Source organism: Astyanax mexicanus, chromosome 23 (genome assembly GCF_023375975.1).
Source record: "Astyanax mexicanus isolate ESR-SI-001 chromosome 23, AstMex3_surface, whole genome shotgun sequence".
In the NCBI taxonomy this organism is placed as follows: domain Eukaryota; kingdom Metazoa; phylum Chordata; class Actinopteri; order Characiformes; family Acestrorhamphidae; genus Astyanax; species Astyanax mexicanus.
In genome coordinates, this window is record NC_064430.1 from 11,398,403 (window position 1) to 11,420,417 (window position 22,015).

The 22,015-nt window shown below is 36.1% G+C and overlaps 1 protein-coding gene across 2 annotated transcripts; it reads left to right on the forward strand.

The window, feature by feature from the left end:
- The first annotated feature begins 793 nt into the window (after nucleotides 1-793).
- On the forward strand, nucleotides 794-8,069 carry LOC111195716 (uncharacterized). 2 transcript variants are annotated; one of them, XM_049471355.1, is made up of 10 exons: nucleotides 794-992; nucleotides 1,702-1,887; nucleotides 4,060-4,237; nucleotides 4,612-4,773; nucleotides 5,447-5,534; nucleotides 5,692-5,850; nucleotides 5,930-6,136; nucleotides 6,633-6,804; nucleotides 6,905-6,984; nucleotides 7,312-8,069. In XM_049471355.1, exons 2-10 carry the CDS (start codon nucleotides 1,794-1,796, stop codon nucleotides 7,603-7,605), a joined length of 1,434 nt encoding a protein of 477 aa, XP_049327312.1. In that variant the 5' UTR covers nucleotides 794-992; nucleotides 1,702-1,793; the 3' UTR covers nucleotides 7,606-8,069. The 2 variants fall into 2 exon arrangements, with proteins under 2 accessions (XP_049327312.1, XP_049327311.1); XM_049471354.1 differs by lacking the exon at nucleotides 794-992 and having other exon boundaries at nucleotides 1,544-1,887.
- Nucleotides 8,070-22,015: the final 13,946 nt, after the last annotated feature.

Sequence of the window (22,015 nt, forward strand, 5' to 3'; positions counted from 1 at the left end):
TGTGTGTGTGCGTGTGTGTACAAATGCTGAAAAAAATAAATGTCTATAAATACAATAAAATGTATTTCTGTACTACTTGAAGTAATACTTGAAGTGAAATAAATATTCAGAAGTTTTGATGGATTTCTCATCTAATTGACTCACATTTAGGGATTACTTTTTTACTTTTTCTCTGTTGGTTTTGCACCAGAATTCATTCATGGTTTCTTACACCTTTTTTTACATTCCAAATATAAAAACCATATTTCTCAATATAAATATGAATATTAATAAACTGCAATATTTCATAGTTTTCAGGTGGTTTACCAGCTAATGGCTACTGATATGAGATCTGTGAGGTCTGGTATACATAAATGTAATTGTATAGACAAACAAATAAATACATCAATTAATAAATGATTCAAATAAAATGGGCGCTTGTACCCCTGTTTTTAATTATGTATATATTTATTTTTTATCATTAGTTGTTATGTTATATTGCTGTTAATGCAACAGTCAAACAGTATCTGAGAAATTGGACAGGATTCAATCAGATTTCAGTTATTCATGCTAAATATTTTTTTATCCTTCCCACCTATTAATATATATATATATATATATATATATATATATATATATATATATATATATATATATATATATATATATATATATAAAACCTTAATAAATCATTACTGCACATTATAATGTGGGTAATACAAAGTCTTCACACAGGCCATCTTTTATACAAGGCTTTACCATGAACTACAGAGCTTGTGAGAGTGATACGTTTGATATTTTTGTTATTATTTATGTGAGTGGCACCTTAATACACTCTAAAAAACAGAGGTACGATGTGAGTACAGTTTTGTACTCAAAGGTACACTTTACATAATTGTACCCTCAAAGATACAGTATTGGTCTTTACAGGGTCAAATATGTTCTCCCTGAAGTACAAAATCTTTTCTAACAGGAGGAAGTACTAATTTGTACCATTTAACCAGCCACTAAAGGTACATTCAGCATTCTGTATCACTGTACTAATAAACCATATATATTTTAATTAAACATTTTTCATTTGATAAAAAAACTATTAAATATACATAAATTAAAATATACAAATAATATTTAGCACAGTAGTAAAATGTGTTTCAAATATTTAATATACAAACACATTTTTTTAAACAAAATTTGTTAACATGTGTTTATATATGTTAAATATTTGAAACAAATATTATTAATGTTAATATTATTAATGCTAATAAACCAACAGCTTTGCTAGATAGCTATGTTAAAGTATTTTCACAGTAAATGTTAGATGAAGACTACAGTTATAGACAGTCTCGTGTATTTTAAACAAAATGTGCGTTTATATATATTAAATATTTGAAACAAATTTTATTAATATTACTACTGTACTAATATATTCAAGGCAAAACTAATATCTTGAGTTATTGTGTGTGTGTGTGTGTGAGAGAGATAGAGAGAGAGACTATTGTAAAAATTATATTTTCTAATTACATATCATTCTTATAATATTCTCTCTCTCTCTCTCTCTCTCTCTCTCTCTTTCTCTCTCTCTCTCACACACACACACACACACACACACACACACACACACACACACACACACACACACACACACACACAATAACTCAAGATACTAGTTTTGCTTTGCCAGCAAAACCAGATGACTTTGACTGTCTAATTTTGCAATAACAGAATGCGACCGAGTGAGGGAGCCCTCGCGCACGGCACTAGCCTCTTATTTTTAAATTTTAACGGTCACTGTTCTGGGCGGGAGGAGTGTGACAATGGCGCTGAGGCAGCTCTCAACTGAGGAGCTGATAAAAAAGTTGGTGGACGCAGGAGTCGAAATAACAGCAGAGGAGGCTCAGAGGTTCAGAGGTAAGTGCTTTGTAATCTTATTAAGTGTTTTAATGTGACTTTTCTTTCGAAAAAAGTAAGTTATATTAGAGCTGTTAGCTAGCTAGCAGAGCTAATGCTAATAAACCAACATGCTAGCTGGCTAATTAGGTAACGCTAGCGTTAGCTATAATAGTAGTAACATTACTTAGTGAAAATGTAGCTAGAGGAGGACTTATGTTTAGTTAGTCTCTTTAATACTATTAAAAAATGTTTGGAAAATTATATATTTTCAAAGTATATTTAGGTCTGCTTGTTGCAGCTAACGTTACATGCAAGCAAGCATTCGAATGATGCTAAGTGACTATTGAGTGCGGGAAGAGCTTGTCTCTGGCAAGTTCACTGAAACCTAGGCTTGCATAACAGTGCTTTCATTACTAATGGCAGGCATTTCCTTTAACCTCTTAACACGCCCTGGCCCTCCGGCGGGCCAGAAAAATATGATATTTAATATCTGGCTATGTTTATGAATAGTCATGGGTTCAATGTAGACACCCAATAGACACCCAATATACCATTTTAAAGCTTAGAATCTCTGCTTTTCGGTTATCTAGCCTATTTTGCTGCATCTCATTTCAGAAAATAAACATCTAGAGCGAAATATGACTTGGTTTTGAAAATATGAAATCATAATTTTCATATTTCCGTTTTTCGTACGTCCATATTTGATGGAATGCGGTCATGTTATACACCGAACCGTCTGGCTCTCCGGATTCTGTGCTCCGTTTTACTGTATGGTGTACGGTTCCCGAATTAAAGAGCGCGTGGCTGCGCGTTTCCATAGATAAAAGCTGCATCTGATATGCTGCAGGGACACAGCAGATCACGCGCCCCCCCACCCCATTGAGGTAACTGTTAAGTCCAAAGATTAGAATTGTGTGAAGAAAACATACAAAAATTGTCCAAAAAAGTGTCTCAGCTCTTTGCATCTTTAATGTGACATTTAACTACTCATTTAAATAGAAGGCTAAGTTACTTAAGAGCTATCAGTTAATGTAACTTACTAAAGTTAAAGTATTTTTACAGTGAATGTTAGATGAAGGTGATCGACGTCTGTATTTATCTCAATGTTTTAATAATGGTGATATTAATTTAGTGGTATATCGATATGTATTATTTATAAAAAAAAATTCACTGCATCCAAGCAGAGCTGTGAACACGATCAGCCTCAGTAGCTGGGCAACGTCAGTGCGTGATGAGGTATTCACACAGGCACCCTGCCAGATAGGATAGGCTAGGCTAGGCTCCGCTCCCCCGGCCGGGCCCCTCTCGGCCCGTCCCCGCTCGCCTCGTCTTGGTCCAGGAGGAGAACTAAGGTCAGGGGAGTGCTAGATAACTTTAGTGGCAGGATAGCTAACGTACACTGTGAGCTAGCTAACTGGAAGGTCCCAATACGTTTTGACTAAGACAAAAAAAAATTAGGCTGCATTTTACAACTGCGGTTCTGAACTGCGGTTTACCTCCCACCCTACCCGGGGTAAAAACCAAACCTGCTTGCTTTAAAAGTTTGTTTTTGTGGGGTTTTATGTTGTCAAGCATACTTATATATAAAGTTACTTTATAATGGTTTTATTATTATTATTATTATTATTATTATTATTATCATCATTATCATCATAATCAGTAGTAGAAGTAGTAGTAGCAGTGGTGTTAGTGGTAGTATTAGTATTTTAAACATCATCTCTACAATTTAATTGATAATTTCCTCTTTTTTCATATGTGTAGGAAGCTATAAAATTACATGTTATGTTGGCTCTATCCTGCATCACAATGAAACAGAATTGAAAATAATTATTTTCTCCCAATTAAATTATGACTACATTTTGGGGTCTTAAATTATTTTTTGAGGTCTTCAAAAGCATTTAATAGTAGATAGTATGTAGATAGATGGCTCTGTTCTGGAACACAATCAGGAAAAAAATGTATAACAAATGAGAAAAGGTTAAGTTTTACAGGTTCACAATAAATTATTTTCAGCCATAGTAATTATGCCTACAAGTTTGGGTCTTAAACTATATTTATTGAGGTCTTAAAATTGTCCTAACCTTTAAGCATTAAATTTGACTTTAAAAAATAGTGCAAGAACCTGTTTTTACGTTTTCCTTTTCACAGTTTATATTTGTCGTGTCGTTTTTTTTTTTTTTTTTTTTTCAGAAAATGATGTGGATGGAGAGACAGTTGACTGTGGACTTACAGAAGCCATGATTGCTTATCTCTTTGATAAGTCTTTCAAAAAACAATTAAAATTTAGAGATTTTGTGTCTCAACACAAGGAGGTAATTCTTTCTTTGGATATCACACCAGATGTAGAAAACCTGACTCAAATTGAAAGGTAATCCATTTTTAAATTAAATGTACATAGTTTTTCTGAAATGTATTCACTGTCTGTTTGTCAGTGGTAATCACCTCTGCTCCTGAAGATCCACCTTCATGCACACTTTAGTTCCAACCCTATTGAATCATCTCCATCTTATTGAATCAAAGAGTGCCTCCAGAAGTGCTTGATTATTTGGGTGTAAATTTAAACATGCTGCAAGGTAGATCTGAAAGAGTAGACTTGGTGTCCCCTGCTTTGTTTTTGATTGGGTCATCCATCAAACAATAAAAAAAAGAAAAACAGCATCTGTTTCTCCTGTTGGCACAATGTTTCTTGTGCAGTTTGAGGTTGACTGTCTTTCTATACTAGTTTTTGTTTTTGTTTTACAGAAAGGAGCCAGTTTGCCAAAGACTGCCTGCTGTGATGTCCATTCCGTGTTTTCCAAAAGATGTCCAAAGCCGCCTGGATGCCAAAGAGAGTTGTCAGAAGGTCCCAAGAGATCGTAACAAAATTATTAGGACACTCTATGAAATGATGGCACAGTACACAATGTAAGTTCTAGTCTCTGTAGTTCTGTGGATGATTATCAAATCATAGCTTGTTTATGATGTATAGGTATTTTAAATGTACAAACTTGAAACTATCTTAAATATATAAACTTCTGATGCCATGTTAAATAGTGCTGTTGACCAAGTAATGCTCAGTCATATATAAACGTTTGACACCCTGGGCCAAATTACAAGTTCATAAGTTAACACTTCTTATCATTTATTTGCTAAGATCATTTATTTGCTAAAAAAAATATATATATATATATATATATATATATATATATATATATATATATATATATATATATAGGTTCTGCACAGGCCACAGGTTTTGCATTCTTGCCTAGTAAATTAATTAATCAAATAAACAGTAATTTTGCATGCAGTTAGGCATACGTGTCTTTTTAAAGTATGTTTAGTAATTTTTACTACAAAACATGTAATTTGTTTAATAAGCAATTGGCCAGGGGTGTGTTTTACAAAGCGGGAAAACTCATTAAGCAAGGTAACTTCAGGCCGAAGATGAGAATTGTCCAAAGCAAATGTGCCTCAGCTCTTTGAATTTGAGCTTAGGTTATCATAAGAAGTGCCAAAATGTTTTAATATTATACATAGGATTTTGTGAGATTTGCAGAATTACTGGACAAATGATTTTGTTGCTCTTGGTGTGCAGGTATCCTACCAATGCAGAGTATGTTCAGGTTGCCAAAGCTTTGATTGTGAAGTACCCTTTCTTGAAGGATGTTGAGGGGAATGGTTATGTAAGTTTGCATGTTTATTTATTTATTTACAAAATAGTTAGTTCTGTTCACAGAAGTATCTGATGTAATATTGTTAATTTGGTGTGTAATATTAGATTTATTGGTGGTGGTGTTGCAATTGCTGAAAGTACGCATGTTTTGACTTGTTCATCAAAAGCATACCTGGCATATGTCACTTAAGAGGAAGTTCAAGGCAGAACGGGCGCCACTTCTCAACGACACAGAGGTCAAAAAGTTTAAAGAGAAGTTTCACCAAGCAAGGAAGTCAACAGATGGACCTGAAACTTTGCATGTCAAGCGTACTAAGACATTTGTGGTAAGTATCTCTTAGGCAAAGGAAAAATGTAAGTATTTACTTTTTGGTTATGAAATGATTACTTGTGTCTCTGATAAAGGAATCATGCATTGTTGGAGAGGATGCTACATCTGTTGAGGCCCATGTCAAGGCATTGCATGAACAGTACAGGAAGACACAACCTGATTTGGCGATCGTGAAGGACCGCATGAAAAAGACATTTGCATGGCGTCGTCGAGAAATATCAGAGGGAATGACCGTTACAAACATCTTGATGAAATACCCGTTCTTAAGAACATCCTCAGGGGTAAGTATAATAAAGTAATTGGAACTAACGATGTATAGCCATTATATGTGCCTAATGTTACTGTTGGTGGCAAGTGATGAACCAACATTGTATCTTTTTAATAAGGCTACATCTATTCTAGGTTTTTTATTTTTCAAAACTAATTTATAGGCCTGGGTGATGGGGAGATTTAATTGGTTATCGAGGATGACCACCAATATTTAACTTGCAACAATCACACATGCTGTGCGGGGTGATGAATTCTGCTGCTTTTGAATTTTATAAAATGTACTGAAATGGAAAGCACGGATACAGAGGCTACAGAAAGTAGAGACGTAATGACTCACGTCTCGCACAATATTTGGATGTAACCAATTATCCAATTTTTTTTAATTCGGGAAAATCCTGAAAATTAATTATTGTCACACGGCCTGCTGTATTAATCACTAAACTTTATTGCAACACTATAGTAATTTATTATATATATTTTTTTCTTTTTGCCTATTTTCCTCCTTAGTTGTATGACGAGGTTGATGCCATCCATCCTTTGACGGTGAACATTTGTCGTCGCTTCAACGAGGGATTTACAGCTTTACTCCCTAATTTGCTGAAACTTGTCAAGGGGACGTTGCCACTAAAAAAACTGTATGTGGAGGCGAGAGAGGAAGCTCTGGCTGAGGACCTTCCAGGTTGTGATTTTTGACCCAAATGTAGAATTATTACATCAGTGGGTGGCTTTTGTCCTCGTGCTGAGTTCTTATTAAAGCACTTTTGTTCTTCACATAACAGGCATTGACTTCAGGGGTGGACTTGTTTTTTTGCCATCCATCTTCAGGGAGAACATTGACCACCTCATTTCACTTGGAGAGGTAAGAAAATGTTGCCACATACCAACATTCAAGGTCAAGGCTGTCTTTTTGTGTAAGCCTCACTAGCAGCATGACATAAGTGCATGTATTTTGCAGTTTGTTGTTACTACTTTTATGCTGTGCTGCATTACAGCTATTTATAGGTGTCAGGAATATTAAATTATATATATATATATATATATATATATATATATATATATATATATATATATATATATATATATATATATATATATGATAACAGTAATTAGCTGAGTGGAGATGACCACAGAAAGAAAAGATACTGATTTGTATCAATGTTTTTTTTTCTCTACTGTTTATCTGTAGGGTGAACCTGCCACGCCGTATCCTACAATTCAGCTGAAAGACAAGGATTGGAAAACTGCCATTTCTAGACGAAGTCAGAGTGTGGTGAAGGTTGATGGAGTTGAGGTGTGCACTTGTGCTGCGATAGATGAGGCCTTCATCACAACCTTTTGTATGTATTTCACCTTCAACATTGCATACCCTCCACGGCTGAGAAATACCATGACATTTCTCCAGAGGTGCATTCTACACATCAAGGAGGAAGGAGACAAGCCATTGCCAGTAACTGTGACACGAGTGATGAATCTTCTGTAGATCTATGGCTCCACTGCACCAATGCCCAAAATGCCCACGTAGAACTTTCACCCTTGTAAAGCTTATACAACACATTGGACTTGTACATGCACACAAAGCTCACTTTAGCATTACTTGTGGTATAAATGATTGCTGTTCTACTTTTTCCAAGTACCATTCTTACAGAAGACACGTGTACAGAAAACACAAACACAGTGTTTTTCCTTCCCCTGGGAGCAACGAAGAAGTTAATGAAGAATCAGTAGTGGAACAAGACAACACTTTTGATGCAGATTTAACCCAGCAGTCTACCCCACCAAGTATTGATAAACTGCTTGAAAATTTAAGGGAGAACCTTTTTGGCTTTATTCTAAAATGCAGGGAAAAAAACCACCTTCCTCTGTCAGTTCAACAAGATATTGTTCATGATTTAAACTTTTTATTTTGTTTTTTTAAAGAGAACTATGACTTATTCATCTCTTATCATCTTGAAAAAAATGGCTTCCCTATTTCAGAGTGCCCTGAACTTCAGCAAGTTTTATCCACCCCTGATTTCTTTGACAAAGCTTGTGATGTAATTCGTTCTCCACACATGATTAAAGAACACTGTAAATCTAAAATGGATATGACAGAACCCTTTAACTATGAACTAAGAAATGCTTCTGGAAACAAAATTGGCACTTTTTCTTATGTACCCATTGCAGAGGTATTGAAAAAATATTGTTCTCTTGAAGATGTCTGGGAAGAGATTGTTGCAGATGCTCATAAAATTAGAGACGATCAGATTTTGTTGGACTACACTGATGGAGTTTATTTTAAAGAACATTCATATTTTAAAGACCACCCACAGGCTCTAAGACTTCATTTTTATGAAGATGAATTTGAAATTGTTAACCCTTTAGGCTCTAAGAGAAGCAAGTACAAGATGTGTGCATTTTATTATAGTGTTGGCAATGTCAGTGCAAGGTATCGCTCGAAACTCAGTCACATACATTTAGCTTTGCTTGTTCGCTGTTCTCATCTAAAAGAGTGTGGGCTTGATGTTATACTCCAACCAGTGGTAGATGACCTAAAAAAGCTCTCAACTGAAGGGTTCGTCCTAAATGTTAACGGACACGAGTGCAGAATTAATGCTGCCCTGGCAACATTTTCATGTGATAACCTGTCTGCTCACATGATAGGTGGGTTTACAATGTCTTTTAACAGTGGCAGAATTTGTCGGTACTGCATGGCCTCTTATTCTGAGATGAAACAAAAATTCCGGGAGGAAAGTTTTGTTCTTAGGACAGCAGAAGTGCACAGGTATCACCTTGAGTGTGTAGAAAATGATCCAGCAAGTGCTGCTTTGTACGGTGTACATGGTACTTGTAAATTTGATATGCTAGATTACTTTGATGTCACAAGCTGTCTTCCTCCTGATATCATGCATGACTTGCTAGAAGGAGTGCTGCCTCTTGTAATGAAATTGGTCATTTGTGAAGCTCATAAACAAAAGCACATAACCATACAGGAGATAAATAATGAGCTCAAAAGCATGACCATTGGGAAAAATGACAGGGCAAACAAGCCAGTGCTTCTCTCTGAAAAACTACTTCGAAATTCTGCCATTGTTGGGTCAGCCAGTCAAAAGTGGTGTCTATTCAGATTGCTGCCTTTCTTGATGGCAGACCATGTTCCACCTGATAGTCCATATTGGCGTGTGTTCAAACTGTGTGCTGAAATCACAGATGTAGTTATGGCTCCTACAGTGAGAAAAGATGAACTTGCTGTTCTGGAATTTGTTGTACAAGAATTTCTGACTGAGATGACAAATGTTTTTGGGAACGTTTTAACTCCCAAATGTCATTTTTTAACACATTATCCCAGACTTATGCTAATGTTTGGTCCTCTTCGTGCTTTGTGGTGTATGAGGTTTGAAAGCAAACACCAATATTTTAAGAACATTGCTAGCACATGTAAAAATTTCAGAAACATAACCTCAACTTTGAGCAACCGTCATCAGATGAAACAGTGCTGGGAGTTTTCCTCTAAAGGGCTACTATGTGATTTTGAGGAGACGCTCAGCAAAAGTGTAAGCACACCCTTTTCATCTCTACCAGCAGAGCTACAGAAGGCTCTTATTTGCAATGATGCTCTGAGGGATGTTCAGTTTCAAGACAAGGTACTTCAACGTGTATCTTGTGTGTCAGTGAACAATGTTAAATATTCCCTTGGCGATGTATTTGTAATAGGCCATCTGCACACTGAAATGATTCCATTGTTCTGGAAGGTGAAGTACATACTAAACATTGACACTTTGTGGGTTATGTGTGGTAAAATATTGGTTCCAGTGTCATTCGATGGTCATTTCCATGCATATCGTGTCACACTTGACAAAGATTGGACTTTACAAATTCCAGGAAAGGAATTGGATCATCAAGCTCTTGACACGTATTCTGTTGATGATAATCTTTTCGTTTCAATGAAATATTTAGTCTAAAACGTGAATTCAGAATTGAATGTTTTTTTTTTGTTTTGTTTGTTTTTTAAAGGAGAACTCCGGTGTAAAACATGATTTAAAAAGTACCTATCTTTGAGTAGCACATCTCCGTTCTCCCACAGCGTTCAGAGATCCAGAAATTAACAGTTTGTCATTTTTGTCAACAGTTTGTCAGACATTGTCATGTTCATTTTAAAAATGCTGGCCTTTTTGTAGAAATTCCCATGATCTAAACATTGGTGTTTTTATATGGTTGTTGATGCCATGTACAGTTCTATACCATTTGCTGTTTTTTAGATGCTTGTAGTGGTTATGTAATCATTTATTAAATTGCAGTTGGGCTGAATTTGCAATGGTTGTGTTGCTTAAAGCCCTTTTGAAATGATAATCTGCGTACTACTAAATAAAAAGCATTGAACAACATTAATGTGTGTGGTCTGGTACATTTCGGTACCTATAGGGTCCAAAATAGCTTGTCGCTGGGGTGGTACCTCTAAAAGTACATTTTGGGACCTCTTGAAAAGGGTACAATTTTGTACCCTAGTCTTAAGGTACATTTTAGTCTCTTGGGGTACAGAATAGTACCTTAAATGGTACAAAAATATGGGTACAAAAAAGGACTTAAACTAAAAGGTACACTATTGTACCGCAATAAGGTACAGCCCCAGCGACAAGCCTTTGTACTCTTTTAAGTACAAATCTGTACTTCTATTTCTTAGAGTGTATAACCAATTAATTAAGATGAAATCATTTAAATAAATGCTTAAAATGCCTTTTTTATAATTATAATATTATAATATTCATTTTTATAATAAATAATGTTCCTAGATTTTACACTTTCTTGTTTTTTTTACACTTGTTGCTATTATATGTTTATATATATATACAGTATACAAACATTTATAGTTACACTTTTTTATATGTTTTATATATGTAATGTACCTGTTTATTGTAAATGATCTGTTTTTTTTTTGTTGTTGTTTTTTTTTGCCATATGTGTGTTTATAGTAAGGTTTATTGTGTTATATGCTTTTTTATCAGAAAAAGTGATTTTTCACACATTTCTTTTTAAAATAATGTTTGATGCTTTTGCTACTATGAGTTATATGCTTTTTAAGTTAGATTTTTTCTTAATATACAATAAGTTACATACTTTTTTATGCATTATTCACTTAAGGTTAATGTATCTTGTATTATGGTAAATATATTGTGTATAATGTATCTTTTTATGCATGTTTCTTTTTTTTGGTGCTTTGTTAATAAAAGTTCTATGCTTTTTTGTGTCAGTAGTTGATGTCTGTGTAAGTAAGTGGGGCTTCTAAGGGTTAAACCCACCCGCGAGCTTGTTTAACAGTTTAACAGTTAGGCGGCTCTTAAATAAAGCAATCTGTCCTCCTTTCACTGCCTTGTTTTTGTTTATTATTGTCTTGTCTTCTCTGATAAAGTTGTGCTCTGTCAGTCGATTTGTCATAAACCATGCCACGGATAAGTGTGCGTGCATGCACGTATATATATGCGTGTGTGTGTGTGTGTGTGTGTGTGTGTGTGTGTGTGTGTGTGTGCAAGCAACCCCCCCAACGAGAGTCATCTATCGTCCTGACCACACACACAACCACCCACACACACACACACACACACACACACACACACGTACGCTCAGTAGCCAGGACACACAGCGAGAGATGTGCTGCCATTAATCTGCTTTGACTGGGGGAAATTGCATCTTTGTAATGAGTATTAGGTGTGCATCTACATGAATTAAAGCTAAATGAGTGTCTGATTGATCACCGGCTCTAAATGATGCGGAGCCGTGTGTCATTACGCTTTAAATGTGACTATCATATCGGGATGATTAAGACACTGGGCTTCGCTGAGAAATGTCTGTGTAAACAGGAGGGGAGGAAGCGTTACTGGAGGAGACTGTTCAGAGGGAGTTTCAGAACATGGTGTTAAAAAGTTTTCTCTCTTTTGTCTTTTTTTCTTCTTTACTGTAAATGAGAAAAGCTATTTAATCCCTGATATCTGTTGTCTGGCTAGTTTTTTTTTTATAAAGTGAATTGTAAAATGAGGCTAAAACACTTTCATGCTTTTTTTTAACCATTTATTTGTATTGACTATTTATTACATCTTAAATTCAGTGTTTTTTTTATTATTATTTAAAAAAAATCTGCATTGTGGATTAATTCTAAATTCACCCAAATTATGAAGGAAAATAACAAATGGAATTATTGATTTAGTAAACAAATAATTGTTAAACAAACCAGAATATGTTTTATATGTTTAAAAATGACAGTTTTACACATCTTGCCTGGATTTTTTCACTCAGTTTTATGAAGTAGAGTCACCTAGAATGTGAGCTTTCAGTTAACTGCTGTGCTGAACTCGTCAAGAGTTAATTACTTGAATTTCTTGCCTCTTAATTTTAGTTTGGGAGCATCAGTTGTAAAGTTGTGAAGAGGTTGGCTGGCACAGTGGTTTAGTGAAGTGGTTAGCATGTTTGCTAACAGCGCTGGGGTCCTGGGTTCAAGTCCCTATCTGGGTGGAGTGTCCATGTTTTCACTGCATCTGCTTGGGTTTTCTCTGGGGACTTCTTTCGGGTTCCTGTGGTTTCCTCCCACGGTCCAAAATCATGCCGATCAGGGAAATTGGATATTCTAAATCGCCCAGAAATGTAAAAATTGGTGGACGGTTGTTTCCGGTTAAGAGTACGCTGTGCACACTTGGCTGCCGCTTCTCACCGGTGTGTATTGACTGTGTTGAGTTTGGACACACCTTCTCATTCAATGCGTTTTCTTTATTTTCATGACTATTTACATTGTAGATTCTCACTGAAGGCATCAAAACTATGAATGAACACATGTGGAGTTAAATAGTCATGAAAATAAATAAACGCATTGAAAAAGAGAAGGTGTGTCCAAACTTTTGGCCTGTAATGTAAGTGTAATTGTAAGTAAGTTAATACGCAGTATATAAGAGTCGGTGTATAGTGAATATCTCTATTTGAGTGATGTTTTAATTCATATTATGGCAAAAACTACTCAATTCGAAACATTTCAAAAACTTTACGTGAAAGACTCCTTAACGTTAGACCATCAAAAACGTTATAATGAAACTGGCTCTCATCAGGACCGCACCAGGAAAGGAAGACCAAGAGTTACCTCTCTTGCACAGGATAAGTTTATCAGAGTTACCAACCACAGGAACCGCAAATTAACAGAACCCTAAATAAGAGTATTTTGGTTTGTTTAACACTTTTAAATTACTACATGATTCCTTATGTGTCCCTTCATAGTCTTGATAACTTCGGTATTCACTTATGATGTAGGAAATTAAATAAAAAGGTATGTTAAATGCTTTGAATACTGATGGATGGCGGCATCAAGGTAATTTATCAACAACTAAACAAAAGACAAAAAAATAAATAAATAAATAAAAACAGTAGGCGAAAATGACTTAATGGAGTCAGAGTAACTTCTTTCTTTGTACAAAACTAATATATATATATATTAGTACGACTGATAAAATCAGTGGCCAGTCTTCAATAATATCTCAACAAAATACTGTAAAAGACGTTCAAAAGGAAAGGTTCCCCCTGGTTGCCATACCTGCTAGAATCAACACTGGCCTTGATGTTGTTACACTGTAACTTCTGAAGAACTAAACCCTTTTTACATTGAGCTAGAAGGAACTGTATTCCCATGCCATCTCCAGCAGACATTAGGAATCCAAACAAAACTTATTTAACAATTCCTCACCGTGCCCACTCGGCACATGGCCAGCTACAGTTGTTCTGTCTGTAGCAGCTGGCATCGTGACAGCCCTGCTAGGAGATGCGTTTGATGTCCCAGCCAAGCTCTCTTAGGTGTTTTTATGAAGAGCCAGGCATTTACTTGCTTCAAACTATACGTCTGGAGCTGAGCCTGTTGTTGTCTGTTGTCTATGAGCTGTCAGGTCACAAGCATGAAACAGCGGCTGTTTCAACCAGAGGTAGATACTTACTACTACTTACTGTACACTTACGCAGTCACGTGCACTTAAAGCAACATTTAGCAGCAATTCCACCTTAAAATAACAACTTCAGGATCTTTTTTAATAGGAAGTAGTTTCTCTCACAGCCACTGACGCCCAGAATGTCTGCACTGTATAAGTTTGTAGAACATGCACAAGATGGATTGACCTCACAAGAGCTACAAATCTACTACGTAGTGTCCATAAGGGGAGGCTTAAAGCATGATTTGTATTTACTGCACTGGTGTAAAAGTGAAAATTCTCTTCAGCTGAAGGGGATGCCCAGGAAATGAAATATACACATTCTCACATATAGCACTTTTCCACAGTTCTGGTTCTCGAAACAAACTTTGAACTGTTCGCCGAGTTTCCACCAACAAAAGTAGATTCCACACAGCAAAAACAGGAGAGTTGAAATTTCAGAGTTAAACAGCTGAAAGTTGATTTTCACTCTCAAAGTGTAATTTTAACTCATTCAGATTTAAATGATGTTCAGTGTTGGAGTTATTTGACAGAGTTGAATATTTCAGTGTTAATCCCACTAAACCCAATAAACACTTGAGATTTAATTAAACTCCACCCATTTACACACGTTATTTGTATAATGTGTGTGTCCCCCAGATCCTAACTTACCATCAGTGTGAAATCTTGCCCACCAGGGCTACCTTTCATTGGGTATTGTGTTTTATTTTGTTTAATGGTTGTTTGTCTAGCCAATATATTGTAGGCTATAAGAGCAAGTTGCCATCCTTTGTACAGTAAATTGTGATAAAGTGTCGGTAATGCACTAAGAAATACAATGGAAAATTACACGCTAACCTGTCCTGAATAATAATTAACCCCTTAACGCCTGTTGTTGCAAATATGCGACTAACCGTTTGATTCAATCAACCTGCCAAGATAGCGCCAGCATTCCCCCAATGCCTGTTAGTGCATATTCGCCACGGACCTAGGAACCTTTGACAATTTACAATTCAAATGAATCTAGAATTCAGATTAATGAAATGTTTCCTGTAATATTTGTGTATATTGTGTTGGTGACAGTAATTGGTGTTATTTATTATTGAATGCCTGCTGTTGGGTGCATAAATAAAACATTGATTTTTCACTGTTATATTACTCTGTTATTGTTATCTTAGTATGGACCATTATGTCTGCTGTAGTAAATTTGCAACATACCAAATTTACCCCAAATAGACCATATTGCCTGTTGTTGCAAATTTGCAACATACCAAAATTTCTATTTATTTTTGTGCAAAAGTGAAATTAATAATCTCAACAATATTTACTATCTACTTAAAGGTAAAACACACATGAAACATTTTTTCATATACAGCTACATTAATTCAGGCGTTAAGGGGTTAAATAATAAAAATATCAAATAAAAAAAAAAACTAACCTTCTCATTTATAATTTTTTAAAACTCTTTTCAGTGTTAGTGTAACAATTTAGGAAGTTAAACAAATAAATTTGTGAGTTAAAAAGGAACTCTGGCAAGGTGTTAAATATGTAACTATTTTGAAACCTATATAAACCCTGAAAAAGAGTTAGAATCAACTCTGTGGGAGTTAATTCAACACTTGCCTTTTTGCTGTGCAGAACCAAAAAAACATTCAATTCCAGCCAGAACAAAGGAGTACTAGGTTCTTCAGAGCTAACCATGTTCATTTTTTTTATCAAAAAATGTAATAATGATTTATTAAATATTCTTTAATATTTGAGGTTGTATCATTCTAGTGGATCATTCTAATAATGGATTAAGAAAATGAATGTTTGATTACACCATCTTTATTTCGTACATAAAAGACTGCACTGAACAGAAAAAAAAATCAGTTATTATAACAAAAACTGGAAAACAAAAATTGAAAATGCAAATATGACAAAAAAAGTATCTTAAATTAACGCCTAACATTTTTAGACATGTCAGGGCTGCATAAATAAATGAAGCACCCCAGAATCTTTACTTCAATAGCTTTCAGACTTGGTCTTGAGGTACCTAATGAATAGGGGTGTGACAAGACCCTAATATCACGAGACGAGACGAGACAAGACACGATACTGGGTTTACGAGAACGAGACGAGACGAGATTTAAAAATAAAATTTTAAAGAAAACGTCAAAAATGACAAATGGCTTGAAAACTAGAGTTTTATTTGACAAAATCATATAACACAAACTTAACAGACTGGTTTCTCACACATTGATTCTATAAGTAATAGAAATAAGAATAAGTAAAAATAAAAAATACAAATAAAAGTTTTCTAGGTCTTATATAGTGCAAACAATAAGTGCAAACCACAACCAGTCATATTAAGCCTATGTTTTTTTTTTTTTTTTTTCTCCTAAATCTCTTGTAATTTAACTATGCATAACCATAACCAGTCATATTAAGACTATGCTTGAAGTGCAAACAGAGACAGAACATTTTTTTTAAATACAGTACAGAGCTAAGGGATTAGTACAACTGCCTATGTAAGTCACGTGTAGGATTTACTTACAGTATTTATATATGGTTTGTGTCTTGTTGGTCACTCTGTTACCGTTTATTGTTTCCACTGGAGCCAAAATGCAGCCAGACATACAACTTAAAAGTAGCAGAGGCATCTTCTATGCCAGGGGTATTTAATTAGAATTCAGTATGGTCCAGTTTGAGAAAATTTCGACAGGCCAAGGTCCGGACCGATTGTTAACTTGTGTTATGATTGCTTTTTTTTTTTGTGCTATATCATGCTTTTTAGTTTCCGCCCGTTCTCGTTTTTCCGCCCCGTTCTCGGGCTCCCTAGCTCCTTATAAAGGCGTTTTTTCACAGCCGCGTCCCAATTCAACAGCCGGAGCAGCGGGGCCGCGACCCTGACAACACGGGTTCGATCCCGCGTGAGGAGCGGTGTGTTTATTTATTTATTTTTTCCTTACCGCGTCTGCACAGATCTGATTGACTGAAGAGAGCGTTAATGGATGTTGCTGGGCTTTGAAAAGGAACAATTGGACGCACCATTATTTTTCAGTGTGTAAACTTAAAGGTAAACATGCTTGGCTACTTATACAGTACTTTCTTTCTAGACTAGAGTTCATATCTTGTTTCTAACCTCTTCTTACAGGAGGTAAACGATCGTAGCACTTGTGCTGCCACTTGTGGACTCCTAGTACAAGCCCAGTATACTAATCACACACACAACACACAACAATGACAGCACAATTATGCTGAAAGTTGAGAAAAACTAGCTTTGTTTTCCTGACGGCAGGCCTTTGTTCAGGTGAGGTAGTGATAATACGAGTCAGACACTGTAATTTGGTTAAAGACCGCTAGGACACGGCTTGATAAGGACCGACTTTATTTAGCGGTAGACCTGGGGTCGCGCACGGTTACCGGGGCTTTTTCATCCCATTCCTCGACATATTTACAGTACCTGGACACATTAATGTTGCACTGTAAGCACGGAAACCTCAATTATTCTGCCATACTCCCCGTTGGGCTAATTATTCTAAAAACCCTCATTAGCCAGTCGTCAGGAAGCAAACGCCTCAAACTCTTCCTCTTCCTCCACCTTCATCCTCCTCCATTACCTTCGGGAGAATCTCCGATCGTCTGTCTGTCAATTTCTGAAATCTCTCTCTTTCTCTCCATTTCTTTTCCGCTCATTCTCTCTGAGGCGTTATCTTGAAGCCCTCCTAATGCTATTCTGATGAGGAATTCATTTCTTCAAGCTTTTAAACCCTGCAAACAGAGATTAATCTTAAAAGCCTGTATTTAAGCCTTCAAGCCGCTCTCATAATAACGGAGGATCACATGTTGTTGAGGATCTATGCTGCTGTATTGATCCTGAGAAAGTACTGAAACAATTCAATACAGTTTTTTTATTCTACATTTAAAAGCTCTCTTGTAAAAATGTGATGCTTCTCAGTTCCATCACAGTGTAAATAGTAAAAAAGTAAAGATCTGGCTGAAGGCCAAATGTCGAAAAACTAACCTGTTTGCAATTAAACAATTAGCTACAAAACTAACCAACAACATACCAACAAAACACAATACATTTACCTTAGTAGTGCTTTTCTAATCATATATGTACCTAATCAGTGCTATTCTAATCATACATGTACCCAGCTAGTGCTATTCTAATCATAAATGTACCTTAGCTGTGCCTTTCTAATAATAAATGTACCTAACCAGTGCATGTATCTTAGCAGTGATATTCTAATCCTGAGTTTACCTCAGTAGTGCTATTCTAATCATAAATGTACCTCAGCTGTGCCTTTCTAATCACAGATGTACCTAACAAGCGCTATTCTAATAATAATTGTACCTCAACTGTGCCTTTTTAATCATAAATGTACCTAACCGGTGCTATTCTAATCATAACTGTACATCAGCAGTGCTTTTCCAAGTATACAACCAGTGCCTTTCTAATCATACATGTACCTCAGCAGTGCTATTCTAATACTGAGTTTAACTCAGCAGTGCTTTTCCAATTAGTAATGTACTTCAGCAGTGCTACTCTAATCATAAATGTACTTCTGAAGAGATTTTCTAATTATAAATTTACCTAAACAGTGTCTTTCTAATCATAAATGTACCTTAGCATTGATATTCTAATCATAAAGGTACCTCAGCAGTGCTATTCTAATCATTAGTTTACCTCAGGAGTGCTTTTCAAACCATACATGTACCTAACCAGTGCTTTTTCAATCATAAATGTACCTTAGCAGTGATATTCTTATCACAAATGTACTTCAGCAGTGCCATTCTAATCACAAATGTACTTCAGTCGTGCCATTCTAACCATGATTTTACCTATACAGTGCTATACTTTTTACACTTGCTATTTAACTTTAACTCTAGACCAATCACGTTAGGTGAAAAGAAGTAAAAGCACCCTAAACCGACAGTTTAAGGAAGTACATTGTCTTGTTTGTGGATGCCTTCTATAAAAAGTTGGGTAGCTCATTTTAAACATATCCAAACTAGTAGTTAAACATCAGTGTATGGCCTGACTACACCTGAGCAAACCTTTAAAACTGCCAGTCTATTATTTAGTATTCCTGAATCATGGGCACCTGCTTTTAATATACACACTCTGCCATTAAAAGCCAGACTCAAATGAGGCTGCAGACAGCAGTACAGGTCTTGCTGTGTGTGTGTGTGTGTGTGTGTGTGTGTGTGCTGAGCCGTATGTAAAAAAGCAGGGAGAAATAAGAGCCCTAATCAGGTGGGAAGCCTGCGCCTGCTCTGCTCTGCTCTGCAATTTGCTTGACTTTAAATTATTCAGCACATCATCATTTTTTATGTCAGCAAGTGTGCACTTCCTGGCGACAAAAGGCCCGGCCGGCCTAATCGTTTCCCATCGTCTGCCGTTTTTATGACTGACGTAGCAATAAGCAGATTGTCCCGATATTTATGCCATCTGTGGTTTAGAGAGATAATTAAAGTATATAAATTAATCAAGTGCAATTAATTAGGCGCTTTATGTTGGCGGCGGTACATCACCTCGCATGTATAATTTATATTTATTGATTTGTTTGCTTTCATTAGCCTATGAGATAGTGGGCTGAGATGCATTAGAGCGGAGGGGGAAATGCAGCATTAGCATTGTGAGCGGGCCAGCTCTGCGTATGTGTGTGTAAGTGTGTGTGTGTGTGTGTGTGGGTGGTCAGTAATTGATAGATCATCAGGGCTGTGCGCTGATACGATGCTGTGTTAACTGTCATAAGTGTGCAGGATCAATGAAGGATATTTGGCTCGGGATCTCGGCCTGGTTGATGGATGGCTGTGTATGAAAGCAGCTGTGTGGGGCTAATGTGAAGCTGATGGCAACCTCAGCAGCGATATTCTAATCATAAATGTACCTCAGCAGTGCATTTCTAATCACAAATGTACCTCAGCAGTGCCATTCTAATCATGATTTTACCTCAGCAGTGCTATTTTAAGCGTAAATGTACCTTGTGCAGTGCTATACCTATACCGTAGTTTATTTGAAACACATCCAAAATATTATGGCTAAAGTGATACTGAAGTTACTCTACAATCTACTGATACTGAACCTAACTTCTAATCTATAGATTCTGTAGTTTTAAAGTGGGACTGAATGTTAAAATGCATGTTTTTGGAGTATAAATGAAGGAAGATTGAAGACTTTATATAGAACATTGGCTTTACAATTGGTAAGAAGTGGCAGCCAATCGTGCACAGCATACTCTCAACCAGAAAGAACTGTCCACCTTAAAGGAGAAATCAGGTGTGAAATGGATTTTTACACCATTAACAAGCGCAAAGTAGCGCCACACGTCTGTGGTAGAATTCTGAAGACCCAGACATTTAAAAAAAGAAGGTACCATCTTGCAATTAAGTCATAGTCATTTGACTGATGACCACAAACGAATAGGTAGGAAAGATAAACGCATTAAAAATTCTGTGGAAATGCATCAATTGTATCAATTCCTATAATGAATCATGCCCGCAGACACTTTGTAGCACACTGGTTCAGCTGAGTGAATTTGATATTAGATCAGGTCAGTTTTCCACTCAAAAATTAAACTTGAGTCTGGATTATGTAGCTTAACGTTTAAAGTCTTTCAGATGTGAAGGAGCAGCTATAAATCTATACTTGAAATTTGTTTGTAACATTGGCATCTTACCAGGTGTGGTGCCGAATTTTGCCTTACTGACTGCTGTGAAATGCAGATGCGTCATGCAGTAAAATTATTCCACATGGATTTCATAACTAGTGCTATTCCAAACATGAATTTACCTCAGCAGTGCTATTCTAATCATGAGTTTACCTCAGCAGTGCTATTCTAATTATGAGTTTACCTCATTAGTGCTTTTTTAAATGTAATAAATGTACATATACAGCGCTATATCTTTTTCATTTGCTATTTTAGTCAAGTCAAGAGGCTTTTATTGTCATTACATCTGAGTACAGGTACACAGTGTGATGAAATTACGTTCCTCCGGAACCATGGTGCAACATAGAACAACAAGCAATAGACAACATAAAGTGCAGGAGTGACGACAGTGCAACATCAAATTATAAAATTATAACACTAAATAACAATAAATGTATTAAACCCAGACCAAACCAGATAGGTGAAAAAAAGTAAAAGCACCCTAAGGCCAACTATTTAAACAAGTACAAGTCATGTTTGTTAATGTCTATTATAAAAAGTTGGGTACATCATTTCACATGGATTCATGTAATGTCTGTTTATAAATAAGGGTTAATCTACAGTTACAGTAGATACAGGGGCCACACGAGTCCGACTGACGGACAACAACAGTTATTTTTCTTCTTCTGTTTTTGACTGGGTGATGATAACCTGCATGAACTTCCTGCAATTGGTCCAAAAGACGATCCTTTGCAGCACCGTTTATACCAGCTATTTTGAGTCAGACCAAACTGCAAGTATCTAAAAATTTAGTATATGAAAGCAAGGAATTATAATTACAACTAACTACATTCTTATAGAACCAAATTTGATCTTTTCCCATCACTTCAATGCATTTGTCACCTTTCTTAGTTGTATAAATAAGAAGAATTTGCATCATAATTATGGTTCAGGAATTAAATATTTTCACTAATCAGCAAATGACGACTACAGTAAATGTATTAAAATATTTCCTAACTTCTAAGGTACAAGAAAGCAACTAGTACTCTAAGCTACGTCAGTCAGTTTGAGGTCGATGACGTCTCCGTTATGGATTCCGAGGTTGTTGCCATGGAGCTCGGGGGTAAGACTGATGACCGGACCCCACGCCTAATTTTCCTAATTGTTCAGGTGGAATCTGTTCTTTTCTCCCACTCCACTATTGATTATGTGGTTATTGATAAGGGATTACTGAGCAGCATGCTACTCAAGACCTCCTCGGCATGGAAAGCACATTGACCGTCTGACCTCCTGTACGTCAACCGGCTCTACCCCTCAGCTCCATATCCTCCAGACCTTTATTTTC

Excerpts from the sequence above, each read along its gene's own strand:
- LOC111195716 (XM_049471355.1), top strand. The coding sequence starts at position 1,794 with ATGGCGCTGAGGCAGCTCTCAACTGAGGAGCTGATAAAAAAGTTGGTG. Across the intron at positions 4,238-4,611 it reads AACCTGACTCAAATTGAAAG|AAAGGAGCCAGTTTGCCAAA; the intron begins GTAATCCATTTT and ends TTTGTTTTACAG. Across the intron at positions 5,851-5,929 it reads AGCGTACTAAGACATTTGTG|GAATCATGCATTGTTGGAGA; the intron begins GTAAGTATCTCT and ends TCTCTGATAAAG.